The 17,592-nt window shown below is 44.9% G+C and overlaps 1 protein-coding gene across 1 annotated transcript in view; it reads right to left on the reverse strand.

The window, feature by feature from the left end:
• ACOXL (acyl-CoA oxidase-like) overlaps positions 1 to 17,592 on the reverse strand; it is a 269,160-nt gene that overhangs the window by 53,128 nt on the left and 198,440 nt on the right. Inside the window, exon 12 of the mRNA XM_018054699.1 lies at positions 3,510 to 3,619. Within this exon, the coding sequence (XP_017910188.1) occupies positions 3,510 to 3,619 (110 nt within the window). The remainder of the gene's footprint in view (positions 1 to 3,509; positions 3,620 to 17,592) is intronic.

Here is a 17,592-nt window from a genome sequence, read left to right on the forward strand (position 1 = left end):
TTTCCAGGCAAGAGTACGGAGTGGGGTGCCATCGCCTTCTACTTTCTTCTTTTTACAGATTTTTTTCCCTTTAAGGTGGGTCCTTTTTGAAAGTCTTCATTGAATTTGTTACCATATTGCTTCTGTTTGAGGTTTGGATTTTATGGTTGCTAGGCAATGGTTGCTAGGCAGGTGGGGTCTTAGTTCCCCAACTAGAGAGCAAAGTCTCACCCCCTGCATTGAAAGTCTTGACCATCAGACCACAGGGAAGCCCCACTATTCTACTGTCTGTCTCTACGAACTTGACTACTGTAGATAATACCTCACATAAGTGCAACCATATCATATTTGTCCTTTTGCTGTATGTGTGTTCTTTTCTTTCTTTCTTTCTTTCTTTTTGGAGGAACTTGACAAACTTACTCTCACACTTGTAAGGATGTACAAAAGACCCAGAATAGCCACCACAATTCTGAATTATATGTTAGATTTAATAGTATAATATGTAATATGTACCACATAACACTATTACACTGTTATAAATCTAGTGGAATTGAGACAGTGTTTTGTTAGATTCCAAACATACAAACAGGGACTTCCCTGGTGGTCTAGTGGCTATGAGTCCACCCTCCCAATGCAGGGGGCCCAGATCCGACCCCCAGTCAGAGAACTAGGTCCCGCGTGCCACAACTAAGAGTCTGCACTCGCAACCAAAAAGATCCTGCGTGCTGCCCTGAAGATCAAGGATCCTGCGTGCTGCACTGAGACCCGGAGCAGCCAAACTAGCTAACCCACTTTAAAAAGCACACACAAGCAGACTAGGGACAAATGGACTTCCACATATGTAAAAGTTTAATGAATGCCAGCGGGGCATTCCAGATCACTAGAGAAAGGCAGAGAATTCAGAAAATGGGGCTGGAAAAACTGACAATCCCCACAGGAGAAAGAAAATGAAATGAAATCCCTTCCTCACACCACGGACAGAAATTTCTAATGGATTCAAGAATTCAAGGCGAAAGGTGAAACTCTCAAACTCTCAACAATATTAAAACATATGTATTTCACAAAGTAGACAAGATACAGGAAGTGTGGGATATAAAAGAAAAGATTAATAAATTCAACTGTAATTGAAGAATTTATGTTAATCGAAGACATCGTAAAGAAAGCAAAAGACAAGCCACAAACCTGGAGAAGATAGCTGTAACACCGAAAAATCAATACCGACTAAGACCAAACAAAACAAAACAGGAAAACTGGCAAAATGCATGACCAGCATTTTGCGTAAGAAGAAGTACAAATGGGAAAGAGGATGTGAAAGCATGCTCAACTATAATAATAATAAGAGAAATGCAATTTTCAGGCCCTAGTGAGGGACTTCTCTGGTGGTTCAGTGGCTAAGACTCCGTGCTCTCAATTCAGGGGGCTCGGGTTCAATCCTGAGTCAGGGAACTAGATCCCAAATGCCCCAACTAAAGATCCTGCTGCTGTAACTAAGACCCGGTGCAGTCAAATAAAGAGATAAAAGTAAATATATGACTAGATTCTAATGAGGTGGACAAACCTAGAGCCTATTATACGAAGTGAAGTAAGTCAGAAAGAGAAAGCCAGATATGGTGTATTAACCCATATACATATATATATGTATATATATATATGCAATCTAGAAAAATGGTGCTGATAAGATGGTACTGATGAACCTATCTACAGGGCAGCAGCAAAGATGCAGACAGAGAGAACAGACTCGCACACAGTTGGGGAGAAAGAAGGTGGGACGATTTGAGAGAGTGCACTGAAACATATACATGACCGGATGGAAAGTATACAGCCAGTGGGAGTTTGCTGTATGACACAGGGAATCCAAGGCTGGCGCTCTGTGACACCCTAGAGGGGCTGGGGGTGGGGAGGAAGGTGGCGGGGGGGAGGTTTAAGAGGGAGGGAACACATATATACCTACAGCTGATTCATGTTGATGCATGGCAGAAACCATCACAATACTGTCAAGTAACTATCCTCCAATTAAAAATAAAATAACTTTAAAAAGCCACAGTGTGAGATCTTTATCTTATACTGACAAAAAATAAATCTGACAATGCCAAATGTTGGTGTCATAAGACACAGGCTGTTAGTGGGGATAAAAAATGTATGCAGTCACTTTGAAAAATAAATCGGCGTGATCTAGTCAAGTTCAACTCTGGCATACCCACAACACAGCAATTTCACACCTGGGTAATATACGCTATTAAGGAGTGTCTCTTCAGGCAATAGATTGAAAATCGCTAAAACAGCACATGAAATCAGTTTAACTGATTAAGATCAGTATTTTTAAAAAACAAAATTAAAAAACATCAGAGAACATTCCGAGTACTAGGATGAGCATGGTTTCACAGCATGTTTGTTTCATCTGTGTCTGTGGTGGCGAGGAAGGGAAGGGGACTCTATGGGTGTGTGGGTGTCCATGGTGACATACAACGTATTTCTCATTCTGAGTCATGGCAACTAAGTTTGAAAGCCCTGTAGAAATTCTTGCCCACGTTCTGCAGAAGACATGTACAAGATTTTTCATAAGAGTGTTGTGCAAGATATCAAAAATACAACCCAAATATCCACTGATATTGGGGATTAGAAGGCATAAGTAACTTGTAGCACAGACACATGATCAAATACTATGAGCAGAGACAGAAGCTCTTCAGCCACACACGATAAATTGGATGAACCTAAGAAACGAAATATTGAGTGAAAACAGGAAGCTACAGAATACCACACACATTACACCTTATTTATCAAGCTTATAGATAACACGAAAGATCCGTGAAAACAACCCAAAGCATGGATCCTGGAGCCCAACTGTCTGGATTCAAATTCTAGCTTTGTCACCCACTGGCATGTAATCTTGGGCAAAATGCTTAACCTCTGTGTCTGTTTCCTCATCTGTGAAATGGAAATGACAAAAACCTGTAAAGTCCTTGCAACAGTGGACATGCTAAAAGGAAGGAACACAGGTAGAAGGGGCAGAGTCAGCAGTCTTCTGTCCTTAAGGTGGACTGTGGGCGCATGCGTATTGAAGTTACATGTTCATATGTATGTTTCCACATATCAGTATTTTTTTAAACACAAAGGTATGGGTTCCATCCATGGGTTGGGAATATCCCCTGGAGCAGGAATGGCAACCCACTCCGATATTCTGGACTGGAAATTCCATGGACAGAGGAGCCTGGTGGGCTACATCCCATGTGGTTGTGGAGTCGGACACGACTGGGCAGGCATGCACATAGTTGATGGACAATGTTGGTTTAGTTTCAGGTGTACAGCAAAGTGTTCAGTTATACCTGTTCTTTTTCAGGTTCTTTTCCCATATAGGTTATTACAGAACATCGAGCAGAGTTCCCTGTGCTATTCACTAGGTCCTTGTTGATTATCTATTTTATATCAATATTCTACATTTAAACAAGTGTGAACTGTACAAGGCTCTGTATACTCAGGCTCAAGAATAAGACTCCAGGTCAAGGACGGTAGCAGCCTGAGTGATCACATACCTGGTTCTCAGCCTGTCACTCCCTGATTCCACCCAGTTTCGGAGCACGCTGGAGACCGGTCTTTCTTCACACTGCTTGGTGTACTGAGCCAGCAGTTCCCGAACCACAACCTGCACACAGTATAAACCAGTTGTCAGCCACTTGTGAAAAATGTAACAAACACCAGGGTGTTCTTAACTGCTGCAGCCAGATATGGTCCAGTGGCTTCCAGCAAAATTTGTGCTCAGTGGTGTCAGACTCTCTGCGACCGCATGGACTGTAGCCCACCAGGCTCCTCTGTCCATGGGAATTTTTAGGCAAGGATACTGGAGTGGGTTGCCATTCCCCTCTCCAGGTGAAGCCGACTCTCCTGAATTGAAGATAGATTCTTTACCCACTGAGTTACCTGGGGAGTCATGTCTTACTATATATATATTTGAAAGTCGCTCAGTCATGTCTGACTCTTTGTGACCCCATGGACTGTAGAGTCCATGGCATTCTCCGGGCCAGAATACTGGAGTGGGTAGCCATTCCCTTCTCCAGGGGATCTTCCCAACCCAGGGACTGAACCCAGATCTCCTGCATTGCAGGTGGATTCTTTACCAATGGAGCCAGCAGCGAAGCCCAAGAATATTGGAGTGGGTAGCCTATCCCTTCTCCAGCAGATCTTCCTGACCCAGGAATCGAACCAGGGTCTCCTGCATTGTAGGCAGATTCTTTACCAGCTGAGCTACCAAGGAAGCCAGTGTCTTACTATATAGTCATGCTTATTACACATTCCTTTTGCTTTTTTGAAGTATTGTCTTGAATTCTTGAAATCATATCTCTAGATAGATATTACCCATGACTTCATTTCAGGATAGAAAAGGAGGTGTCACAAAATACTGACTATGGGGTCAAAGGACATAAACATTTTTGTAGTTCCTGCTGTACACAGTTGGGCTTCCCAGGTGGTGCTACTGGCAAAGAACCCCCTGCCGACGCAGGAGACATAAGAGATGTGGGTTCGATCCCTGGGTTGGGAAGATTCTGTGGAGGAGGGCATGGCAACCCACTCCAGTATTCTTGCCTGGAGAATCCCATAGACATGGCAGCCTGGCGCACTATGGTCCACAGGGTCAAGAAGAGTTGGACATGACTGAAGCAAGTTAGCATGCATGCATGCTCTACAAAGTAAGTGTGAAAATCAAACACTGCTAGCAACAGGGAAAATGGCGGGGGGTGGGGGAGGGGTGGGCCGTGGGGATCAACTAACCCTGACTAGAATAAAAATCAAAATGATATGGCACTCAAGGTCAGTTTCACTGACATCACTGGGATTAAGACATCGTTTGTTTTTGCTCACCTGTTAAATTTACAATGGCTCTAACTCCATCACCCTCTTGGTGGACAACAAACAACACTCCCAGTGTTAAACACTGCTCTCTGATTCCCATGCCTCCACTCCAGACCTCCACTGCCTTTATTTTTCCACACTGAGTTTATTGCTACCCAAGGACATGGAGCTTACAACTTGCCGCTGTTTTCCCATCCTTCTGCCTCCGGAAGGTAAGCGCCACAAGGTCAGAGTCTGTTCACGTTCGCTCCATCAAATGGCTATGGGAGTTGAGGAATCTTTCTTGAATAAGTGAATGAGTAAATAAATCCCTTTTCTGTGTTCAGCATCTCCTCTGATCCATTCAGTTCCTTAACAATTTCCTTTAACTTCTGTCACTACGTCCACCTTTCTGATTTTGTTGTTGTTCGGTTGCCCGGTCGTGTCTGACTCTTTGCAACCCCAAGGACTGCAGCACACCAGGCTTGCCTGTCCTTCACTATCTGCCAGAGATTGCTCAAATTTATCTCCACTGAGTCGACGATGTCATCCAACCTCCTCCTGCCCTCAATCTTCCCCAGCATCAGGGTCTTTTCCAATGAATAGGCTCTTACCTTTCTGATTTAAGCAAATTAATTTGGGAAAACAAACACATTTTAACTAGATTTAAAATTAGAAGAACATCGGGGCTTCCCCCGTGGTCCAGCACTTAAGACTCCATGCGTCTGCTGCTAGGGGTGAGGGTTTTATTCCTGCCTGGGGAATGAAGATCCTGTATGATGCACAGTGTAGCCAAAAAACTATTAATTTTTAAAAAATTTCTAGAACATAATAATCCAGTTTAGGTGTTAAACTTAAAAGATAGACACACTGGGGCCTGGCTAATATCACAAAATTCCTCTGTTTAGATCTTCGTTCTTTTCTTTTTCCTTTTTGCTCCTTGTTTTTGGAATTGTTCCTTTTTTTCTAGGTCATGAGACAAGAAAAGCTGATTTTTTTTTAATGAGTCTATTTTCTGCTGCTGATGCACTTTGGTGAAGTTTAGATTAAAGAGTTGGAGCTATCAGCTACCATGGGGTTTGGTCAGGACAGTCTCTACATTCAATACTTTATTTGATAAATGACCTGGAGAGGCAAAGACAGATCCATCAGTCTCTCAACTGAGCATGCAATGAAAACGTGATTTTTTAACTTCATATATGTGTTCCTGAATGTGTTATAATATACCATATACTATATATACATTATATAATAAGCAACAAAATGAAAAAATAAATAAATTATGCCATTATATAAAATATATAATACAAACACACACACACACACACATATATACATATATATATATATGTATATATATGTGTGCAGAAGACACAGGTTCAATCCCTAGGTCGGGAAGATCCCCTGGAGTAGGAACTGGCAACCCACTCCAGTATTCTTTTTTCTTTTTTAAACATTTTTCTTTTCTTACAACAGTATTCTCATCTGGAAAATTCCACGGACCGAGGAGGCTGGTGGGCTACAGTCCATGGGGGTCGCAAATAGACAGGACTGAGCACATAACACCCCCCAACACACACATATAATTTTTAATTTTCTACTTTAAAATAATTATCCACACAAAAGTGGAAAAATTAAAATGAAACAGAGAGGTTTTATCGAGCCACGCCCAGATTACCCCCGAAATGATATCTTACACAGCAATGTGTGTGCGTGCTCTTTGTGACCCCATGGACTGCAGCTTGCCAGGCTCCTCTGTCCACGGGATTCTCCAGGCAAGAATACTGGAGTGGGTTGCCATTTGCTCCTTTAGGGGATCCTCCTGACCCAAGGACTGAACCCACATCTCCAGTGTCTCCTGCATTGGCAAATAGATCTTTTACCACTGAGCCACCTGGGAAGCCCTCACATAGCAATAGTGATGATCAAAATAGGAGAGTCAGTAAAATTTGTATATACTGAATGTTTGAGTTGTAGCAGAGAGTTCATTACTTAAAAATGAACCTGGTAGTAAAAGAAACCCATTTTATAAAATAAAATATACTTCCTCTCAATACAAATAGTCGTATCCTCTAGGTCTGGTGTTTTGAAAACTTACACCAGATTTTCTTAAGACAACTTGTGATGTTATTTCTTTCCAGATGATGGTTTCTGCAGCTTTGGACACAGTTCTCTGGCTCAAAAGATGAAGACTCTTTATTTTCCTTTATCCACTTGATTAATTCCCAGGGCCTGAGTCCCGCTGCACCTGCTCAGGAGTCCCTTCCTTAAGAGAACTCTGGGGAACTGAGCAGCCAAAATAGCTATACTCTTGCCTTTTGTAAAAGACCCCACCTGCAGAAGGAATCAAGTGAATCTACAGCCGACATTTGGAAACCATGAGTCTGAGTAGTTATGCAGAATAATGATATCACAAACATGCATTTATAATGAATATCCTATGCATCAGGGAACACTGATTATATAGCACAATTACAAATAATTTTTTAGGTCGAATGGCTTCTCAAGGCATCTACGAAGCGACTAGCATGTCTGCACACTGAGTATTTCACTGATTTATGTCAGCTACAGAGAAACTTGGATTAAAAAGCCTAACGAGTTGTGTCTGCTGCCAAAGCAGAAACACTTAGAGTCGATTAGGATAGAAAGCACGGTCTCTAAGGAAAAGTCAGCCTACGTTATCCTCTCTACAGCAGGACAAGCCAAGCAGTGGGCAGCACTCAGGCTTATACCGAGTAGGACAACGGATTCCTTCCAAGTGGCCGTACCTGTGGCCCTGGGGTCCAGACCATGCCCTTGGCAGGACTGGCCATAGGACTCAGGGCAAAACAGAAGTGCAGAGCACCTTGTTCAAAAATGATTAAGGATCTCAAGACAGTGAGAGCAGAGCAGCAAGCCAGCATAGGCTCTTCTTTTCCAAACATTTCATTTCGTATTAGGGTAGAGCCAATTGGCCATGCTGTGATAGTTCTAGGTGAACACCGAAGGGACTCAGCCATACATATACGTGTGTCCCTTCTCCATACCTGACTCCCACCCAGGCTGCCACATAATACTGAGCAGAGTTCCCTGTGCTATACAGTGGGTCCCTGTTGGTTATTCATTTTAAATATAGCAGTGTGTACATGTCCATCCTGAACTCCCCAACTGTCCCTTCCCCCCATGTTTCCCCTCAGTAACCATAGGTTCATCCTTTCCATCTAAGTACAGGCTCTTCTGGCCACAGGTTTCATCCCAAGAAGCTGGATCTGGCCCTCCAGGCCCCGGGAGGATGGGCAAACACAAATGGGACTGTGTGTCCTGAGTTTTTCTTCCATCCACATCTGGCAACATGAGCTAGCTAAGGGCAATTCAGGTGTCCCCTGGGGAGTGAGGCTGAAGAAAAGGCCAACTGGGCATTATCTCCCACTGAGTATAGTAACTGTTTGCCTCTTTCAAATGCTGGACATCCCATCAAGGTCAGATTTCTTTGAGGAGAATCTGTAATGATTCTCTGGCTAGAAGGAGAGGAAGAAAGAAGGAAGGAAGGAAAGAGGGAGAAAGGGAGAAGGAGGGAGGGGGAAATAAAAGGGACACAGAGAGAGAGAGAGCAAGAGTGATTTCTGTACAGAAAATGAAGAAGCCACTCTGGCGAGCTCAGAAGTACAGGTGACGAGGCTCAGATTCAGAAGGCTCTCTTTCTCCCAAACCTCACACACAGAGTTCTTGAGGAGAGCCTTCAACAGTCAGATGCTGGAACATCTGGCTTTGAAAGAATTAGCACCAGATCTGTTACGCGTCAGTGGATCTGGAAGAGAAAACCAGAACGCCTGTTTGAAACTACCTTGCTTCTCTAAAAGGGTACTATCCCAAAGGCCCTTCAAGTGCCCCAGAATGGGTGACCACGTCTTGTAAATGCTCTGTGCCAAATTCTACCCCCAATCTTCACGCGGCCGCCTCCCGCCTTTCCAAGGCCATTACCCTCCTCTAGGCCGAGACTCGGTCCCCACCCTACGTCTGCTCCCCGCATGGTGGTCTTCAGCCTCCACTAGGCCGGCCTCTGCCTGCCTCTCACCCATTCACTATCTCCCTTTCTCTTTGCTTCTGCCATCATCCGAGGTGATTCTGCACAGCTCATCTGTAGATCCCACCTGTAAACCTCCGGAACATCTGTTGAACTATCTGTCTCTGACTTTGCTGGGTCGGGCAGGCCCTCAGCCCACGCCCTTGTTCTTTCTCTCCAAGAGGCCCTCAGAAGGGGAGGGCGGCTGGTCTTTCAGGATGACTGGCTGTCATCCACAGTCCGGTCACCCCCATACCAGCTGTTCCTCAGACCCCTCCTTGTACAGCCAGATCTCAGCTCTTTTAGAACTGATGCTTTGAGGCCCTGTGATAGGGTCGCCCCAGCCCTCATCTCTGGTTTCAGGAGTACCTGCACCTCGCTCCTTCTGGCATCTCAACACCTCCACCTGCTGATTGCTAGGACTCACTGATAGCCAGAAGGCTGGGGCCCCAGAGGGAATGTTCTTTCAGGTTTTCTAAAGGAACTGTGTGCTTCCTTTAGGAGCAGAGGGAGTCAGGGTTCTACAGCCTGAGGTTGAGTTCTCGCCCAACATCGTACCTGTCCCAACGCTCCGTTGTAGCACCTGAGGTCCAGGCTGTCTTGGAGAAGAATCTGGAATTCACCCCAGCGATGGGGATGGGGAGAACAGTAAGGTGTGTGTGCGTGTGTGCGTGTGTGTGCGCGAGTGTGTGTGTGCGTGTGCGTGTGTGCGTGCGTGTGCATGTGCATGTGTGTGCGTGTACGTGCGTGTGTGTGCATGTGCGTGTGTTTGCGTGTGCGCGCGTGTGTGCATGTGTGCATGTGTGTGTGCGTGTGTGCGCAAGTGTGTGTGCGTGTGCGTGTGTGCATGTGTGTGCATGTGTGTGCATGTGCGTGTGTGTGCGTGTGCGTGTGTGTGCGTGCGTGTGCGTGCGTGCGTTGTGTGTGCGTGCACGAGTGTGTGCGTGTGTGCGTGTGCACGTGTGCGTGTGCGTGCGTGTGTGTGCGCGTGTGTGCGTGTGCGTGCATGTGCATGCGCGTGTGCGTGTGTGTGCATGTGCATGTGTGTGCGTGTGTGTGCGCATGTGCATGTGTGTGCGTGTGTGCGTGCGTGTGTGTGCGCATGTGTGTGCGTGTGCGTGTGTGTGCGTGTGCGTGCACGAGTGTGTGTGCGCGCGTGTGTGTGCATGTGTGTGCGCGAGTGTGTGTGCGTGTGCGTGTGTGCGTGTGTGTGCATGTGCATGTGTGTGCGTGCGCGACTGTGTGTGTGTGCGTGTGTGCGTGTGCGCGTGTGCGCGTGTGCGTGTGCGCGCGTGCACTCGCATGCCGCATTTGTCCTCTCAGTGAGGCCTTTCTTTGTTACTCTTCATTCCTTCTCTTCCCTCCTTTATTTTTTGTATTTAAGGGAAGGACTATTTCTTTTTTTTTCTATATTTTACTCATAGTTCCTTTATTTTCTATAGTAAAAATTGATTCACACCAATGAGTAAGAATGCAATAAATGTGTTTCTACAAGGGAGGGCCAATTTATTTTAATGGTTTTAAATATACTCAATTTTTAATTAAAAAATTTTAATAGGAATAAAACTACCACATGATCCAGTAACCCCATTATTGGGCATATATCCTGAGAAAATCCTAATTCAAAAAGACACATGTACCCCAAAGATCATTGCACACTATTTACAATAGCTAGGACATGGAAGCAACCTACCTGTCCATCGGCAGAACAGATAAAGATGTACATATGCAATGGAAAATCGCTCAGGCATAAAAAGCAACACAACTGGTCATTTGTAGTGATGTGGATGAGTATAGAGTCTGTCATACAGAGTAAAATAAGTCAAAAGAGAAAAACAAATGTCATATATTATATCTGGAAAGATGGTACTGGTGAACCTATTTGCTAAGCAGGAATACAGACGCAGACAGAGAGCGGGCAGGTGGGCACAGGGCAGGAAGGAGAGGGGCGATGAACTGGCAGAGGAGGATGAACATATGCCATTTACACTACCATGTATAAAATAGATGGCCCGGGGCGCTCAGCTCAGCGCTCTGTGAAGACCTGGAGAGGTGGGATGGGGTGGGCGGGAGGCTTAAGAGGGAGGGGATACACGTATGCATACGGCTGATTCACTTTGCTGTACAACAGAAACTAACAACATTGTAAAGCAAGTCTCCTCCAATTTAAAAAGTTTAGGCCATATTAAATAGTCTTAAATAAAAAGTGCAAGTCTCTTACCCAACCCCTCACCTCTAGAACGTCACTTCAGAAATAACCATTCTTAAGCAGTTTTCATTCTGCTAGAGAAGAAGCTTCCAAATGCCAAGGTCAAACATAGTTCTCTTGCTTCCTATTTGGAACATGCTTTTGCCGAGCAGTTTTGTTTTTCCTAGAGTCTTGATCAACTATTTTCCCACTTGTTTCAAGAAGAACTATATGGCTTTTCCATCATTACTAAGCATTTCCTGCTTCTTAATTATTCTACTTGTTGAACAGAAATCATTTCCTTCTCAAAGTCATTCTTTTGAGCCCTCTGACTTCTTGTCCTAATTTGGACTAACTGTGTTGGCCACGACTGTGCAGGTATTTCTTTACACAAACTCCTCTTGGATTAGCTCCAGAAAGCATACATATCTTTCGTTTTTAATTTATTTAATTTTAATTGAAGGATAATTGCTTTAGAGTGTTGTGTTGGTTTCTACCAAATATCAACATGACTCAGTCATAGGCACACACACATCCCCTCCCTCCTGAAACTCCCTCCCACCTCCCTCTCCGTCCCAGCCCTCCAGGTTGTTACACAGCCCCTTTTTGAACTCCTTGAGTTATACAGCAAATTTCCATTGGCTATCCACAGATATCTTTCTAATTATTCACTTGTTTTATGCTTTTCTCCACCTCATCTACAAATAATATTTTTCAGAAAGTGCATGGCAAAGTAAACTTCCCCAACATTTGAATATCTGTAAGTCTGGCTCATATTTGATGAATAATTTAGCTAGCTGTAAAATTTTACATTCAAAGTAGTTTTCTTCTGAGTTCTAAAGGCATCCTTCCATTTTATTCTAGACTCTGGCCACTCAAACTGTGGTCCGCAGAGCAGCAACATCATCGTCACCCAGGAGCTTGCTGGAAATGCAGAAGCCCAGGACCCACAGCAGAGTCTGACTGTGACAAGAGCCCCAGAGACGTGTGGGTGCAGTGGAGTCAGGAGGCACTGCTCCAGCCTCCAGTGCTGCAGCCAATAGGGCTGAGGTCAATCTGACTCTTTTCTTAGCAAATAATCTGACGTTTCTTTTCAGTCTAACATCTGGATGCCCTCTCTCTGTCCTTACTTGGTGATCTGAAATTCTCCAGACTGTTCTCAGGCTCTGACTTTGTCTGGTGGGTCCTGCCTGGTGTGAAGAAAGACTTGTGACTTTCTTCAGGTTTGGGAAACTGTCTCCTTTCATTTTTCTGATTTCATCCGCCTCTCTGTGTTGTCTGCTCCCTCTTTGGGGAATGTCATCGGTTCCCTGGACATGATCATCCATGTCTCTTAGCCTTTCCCTTTTACTTCCCTTCAGCTTCCCTGGTGGCTCAGTGACTGAAAGAATCTTCTTGCGATGCAGGAGACCCGGGTTCAATCCCTGGGTCAGGAAGATCCCCTGGAGAAGGAAATACCTACTCCAGTATTCTTGCCTGGAGAATCCCATGGACAGAAGAGCCTGGTGGGCTACAGTCCATGGGTCACAAAGAGTCAGACAGGACTTAGAGACTAAACAACCACCACACATTCGAAGTCTGTGGTTACACTGGACCGCCAGGGAGGTCCCCAGGATGTTTTTGTTTTATGGATGCAAAGCCATCACATATCTCCAGGAATACTAATTACTTTTTGCTGAGTTACCCTGGTAACTCAGAAGGTAAAGAATCTGCCTGCAATGTAGGAAACCCAGGTTCAATGCCTGGGTCAGGAAGATCCCCTGGAGAAGGAAATGGCAACCCACTCCAATATTCTTGCCTGGAGAATCCCATGGACAGAGGAGCCTGGCAGGCTACAGTCCATGGGGTCGAAAAGTCAGACATGCCTGAGCAACTAACACTTTTACTTCACTTTCATTACGGTATTCCTGTTCATTTGCTTAGGTGTAGAGTATTGTGCTTTTGTAAGAAAATGTCCTTATTTTAAAAAATGAATGTTAACGTTTAATTTAGGGATGAAATGTCTGATGTCTACAACTTTCAAATGGTTACATACACACACACAAACATGTGTGCACGCATGCAAGTGTGTATAGAGAAAATAAGAATGAGACCACTTAAATAAAACAAAATCTTAACATTTGGAGGTGGAGATTATGCCCAAGTGATATTATACCAATAGTTCAATTTTCTCTTGAAATTTCTGTTTGAAATTTTCAAAAGTTGGAAAAAAGAAAAACAAAACAAAATATTCGAATTCTCAGAAAAATACTCCAGAGGCAGGGAGAGGACGGTGAAATCCCTAAGAAATCAGCTCTCTTACTGGAAACCAGATATGTGCTTGGTTTTTAAGCAAGTAGGACTATAGGTCATTTGAATTTTTGCATATATTTTCCTGGAGTAATAAACAATGTATGCAAAGCCTCTGGCTGATGTTCCTTAGGAAACCTGCCACAGTGGATTAAGAAGGGACCTGTCCTAGGGTATCTCTAATGAAGCAGAAGAAAGTTACAATGGGATTTCATGAGTGTGGACAGTAATTGGATTTGGTGGAGGGTGTAATTAAATTTCACCAAGGGCTCACAACCTCTGCCCCAGGAAAATGATGAGAGGGTCAGACGACCTTCGATCCCGCTCAAAGGGAAACGTCAAGCGTGCTAACTGCGAAACACAGGCCGCTGTGCCCACCTCTCCCCAGTCACGGGGCAGCGGCCACGGCGCCTTCAGGACCACTAAAGAGACGCACCTTCAGACAGAGGGTGGAAGGCACGTCGGTAACAGAAGAATACTATGACAAGTATTGACTCCTGGTCTCTGAATATCCACCTCTACTTTGATAAGTAGGTTCAAAGCATAATCCAGCCCAGAGAAGGATTTGCTGTTGTTTAGTCACTAAGTCTTGTCCAACTCTTTGCAACCCCTTTGTAGCCCTCCAGGCTCCTCTGTCCATGGGGATTCTCCAGGCAAGAATACTAGAGTGGGTTGCCATTTCCTTCTCCTGGGGAGCTTCCTGATCCAGGGATTGAACCTGTGTCTCTTGCGTTTCCTGCACCAGTAGGCAGATCCCCACTGCGCCACCTGGAAAGCATACAAGTTACAGAAATTCCCCTCCATTCCTAGTCTGATGAGAGTTTTTAATCACAAACTATTGTTGGATTTTGTCAAATGCTTTTTCTGTGTAAACCAATATAATCATATAATTTTTTTCACTTGCTATGATGGTTTACATTGACTGACTTGAATGCTGAAGCAGCCTTGTACACCAGCGAAGAACTCCACTTCTTTACAGGGTATAATTCTTTTTATACACTGCAAGATTTAATTTGCTAAAATTTTGCTGAGGATTTTTGTATCTAAGATCACGTAAGTTTTTGATATGTAGCTTCCCCTTTTTTTGTAGATAGTAATCTACTTTTGGTATCAGAGTAATAATAGTTGTATAAAACCAAGTTGGGAAGCCTTCTCTTCGCTTCCATTTTCTGCAAGAGTTTGTGTAAAATTATTCCTTAAATGTTTGGTAGAATTCTCCAATGAAACCTAGACCTGAAGATTTCTTTGGGGGGAGCTTTTTTATTATTATTAAACATTAAGTTTCCTTTCTATTACAGGACTAAATAGGTTGTCTATTTCAAGCGGCTATGTTTGGGTCTTTTGACAGAGGAAAGTGAGAGCACTAGATCTGGGGAAAGGAGCAAATATCTTGACTTCACAGCCACCCGCAGAGCCTCTGGGTGGCAAGCTGAGTTCTGAGGCTGGAAACACCTGCCAAGCCAGGTCATAAGCCAGCACCTCCATCAAGCTTTCCAAACCAGCACCTCAGGATGAGTTGAGAGAAGGGACAGTGTGAAGGTTGTCACTGAGGACTGAGCTGTTTTTCTTACTGGCGTACAGTTGCCTTATGATGTGTCAGTTTCTGCTGTACAAAGAAGTGAGTCAGCCATATGTACACACCTATCCCTCCCTCTTGGGCCTTCCGCCCCCCGACCCCTCGGGGTCATCACAGAGCACTGAGCTGAGCTCCCTGAGCTGTGCAGCAAGATCCCACCAGCTATTTGTTTCACACCTGGTAGGGTGCACTGATCCTGTGCTCTGAGTTACACAGGAGCACTCACGTCCACGCTTCACAGCAGAGCCTCAGCACCTGGTGGTAGGGATGAGGAAGTTGGACCGGGCACAACAGATCTCTGGGACTTTTCGTTTTCTTCCCCTTTGTTCAGGCTGAGTAATTCTATTGACTGAGTCAATTCTATTGACTTTACAGATTTTTTTTTTTTTTCGCGATCATCTCTTCTACTGTCATTCCACCAATTTGTTTTTTCAATTGTATTTTTCAATTCTACAGTTACACCTGGGTCTCCTTTTATTTCTTCTGTCACTGCTGAAATGTTCTGACACTTTTATCTGTTTCAAGAGTACTTGGAATTACCTTTGAAGTATTCTTTTGATGGGTACTTTAAAATCTTTGTCAGATAATTCCAACATCCGATTCTTTTTGGTATCATCATCTGTCGATTTCCCCATTCAAGTTGTGGTTGTCCTTGTTGTTGTTGTTATAATGAGTGATTTTTCTACTGTATCCAGGGGGTTTTGATATTTCTTTAGGAGATCGTGTTTAATTGCGAGGTACTGTGCAAGGTCTGGGGGTGTGAATGCTCAGCTTCCCAGTGAGTGCAGCCTGTACCGCCCTGGCTCAAGCAGTAACTGGCTCACACTGGCTCACTGTGGACAGGTGGGGTGACACTCCAGCATCCTGTTGGTCACGCTCATACCAGAGAAAGGGGGGTGGGGACGCAGACTGCCAACGAACCCCAATTCCCACTACTTCTTCCTAACTAACTGATGATGGGCGAGGGCAGAGGCTGAACGTCCTCTTGGCTTCTACCGAAACTAGGGAGACAGGAAGTGGAGTATTAACTAACCCAGCTCATACCATTCCACTCCACCCCGAAGTCAGGGAAGGCTGGAGACTCAGAGTCTACTGAGGTATGGGGGTGAGAGAGCAGGGCGAGGAGGATCAAAGAGCCCACGAGTCCTCCTTCACGCCGTCTAGTTAGGCTTCTTTTTTTAATTTTATGTATTTGGTTGTGCTGGGTCTCTGCTGCGGCGTGGGCTTTCTCTAGTTGCAGTGAGCAGGGGCTACTCGTCATGGAAGCGTGCAGGCTTCTCACTGTGGAGGCTTCTCTTGTCATGGAGCACGGGCTCTGAGCCTTGTGGGCGTCAGTAGTTGCAGCTACCAGACTCTAGCGCACGGGCTCAGTAGTTGTGGAGCAGACAGCTTAGTTGCTCTGAGGCATGTGGGATCTTCCCGGACCAGGGGTCAAAGCCGTGTCTCCCGCGTTGGCAGGTGGATTCCTTACCACTGAGCCACCTGGGAAGGCCTCAAATTAGTCTTCCTTTTGCTGGGTACATGTGTAGCTTCAGCTCCTTACTGGGTCCACTGACACCAGGCATGGGGAGAATGTGAGTGGTCACGAACCCTAACTCACACCTCCTGGTTTAGTCTAGTTGATGTCAGGAGGGCGTAGTGCTCACTCTCCACTGGACTCTGCTGACACTGGAGCTGAGGTTGAAGGGCACTGGTAATTAGCTTCACCTCGCATAACCTCACTGGGTCTTGATCTTGCTAAGTGCAGGTGAAGTCATCTCACCTAGGGATCCTGCTGACCTTACCCCAGTGGGAGAAACTGGGCTCTTTTTGCTTCCGCCAGGCTAGGGATGGAAGATTAGCTCCCTGCCCAGCTTCCCAGACAGCTCAGTGGTAAAGAATCTAACTGCCAATACAGGAGACTCTGGTTTGATCCCTGGGTCAGGAAGATCCCCTGGAGAAGGAAATGGCAACCCACTTCAGTATTCTTGCCTGGGAAATTCCATAGACAGAGGAGCCTGGAGGGTTAGAGTCCATGAGGTCATAAAGTCAGATAGGACTGAACAGCTGTACATACACAGCCAGCCCCACCAGCCCCACCAGGTGGGAGAAGGGCATCGCTATGCCTGCTACCTGCTTCCGCTGATTTCCTCAGACAGGCCCTGGTGAAGCTGGTGTGTGTCTGTGTGTGTGTTGGTCTGGATTTTCTGTTGCATGTAACTGGTGGAAAGGGAGTGTTGCCTGTAAGGTTTTCTATTGTGAGGCCACCATCTTCCGTATCGTTTGAGTAGATACACAGGCTTTTCTTGAAGCATATTCTGTTTGTGCCAGTTAGAGATTTAGGACATGTATATTCTGTCCAGGACTTATGGGAGGCAATAAGGAAACCCAGAGAACTTACTTCATTTTCTTCCCCAGTCCCTAGGTCCCTGAGCAGCCTGCCTTCTTTGTTCCCACTTTATACAATGAAATATTATTCAGCCATAAAGAAGAACAAAATAATGCCATTTGCAGTAACCTCAGACACAGAAAGACAAACATCATACGATACTGCTTATATGTGGAATCTAAAAGTAGGCTACAAATGAACTTGTCTACAAAACAGAAATAGAGTTACAGATGTAAAAAAATAAACTTACAGTTACTGAGGGCCAAGTGGGAGAGGGACAAATTGGAAGATTGGGATTGAGACATACACATTACTGTGTATAAAAT

Source organism: Capra hircus, chromosome 11, assembly GCF_001704415.2.
Source record: "Capra hircus breed San Clemente chromosome 11, ASM170441v1, whole genome shotgun sequence".
In the NCBI taxonomy this organism is placed as follows: Eukaryota; Metazoa; Chordata; class Mammalia; order Artiodactyla; family Bovidae; genus Capra; species Capra hircus.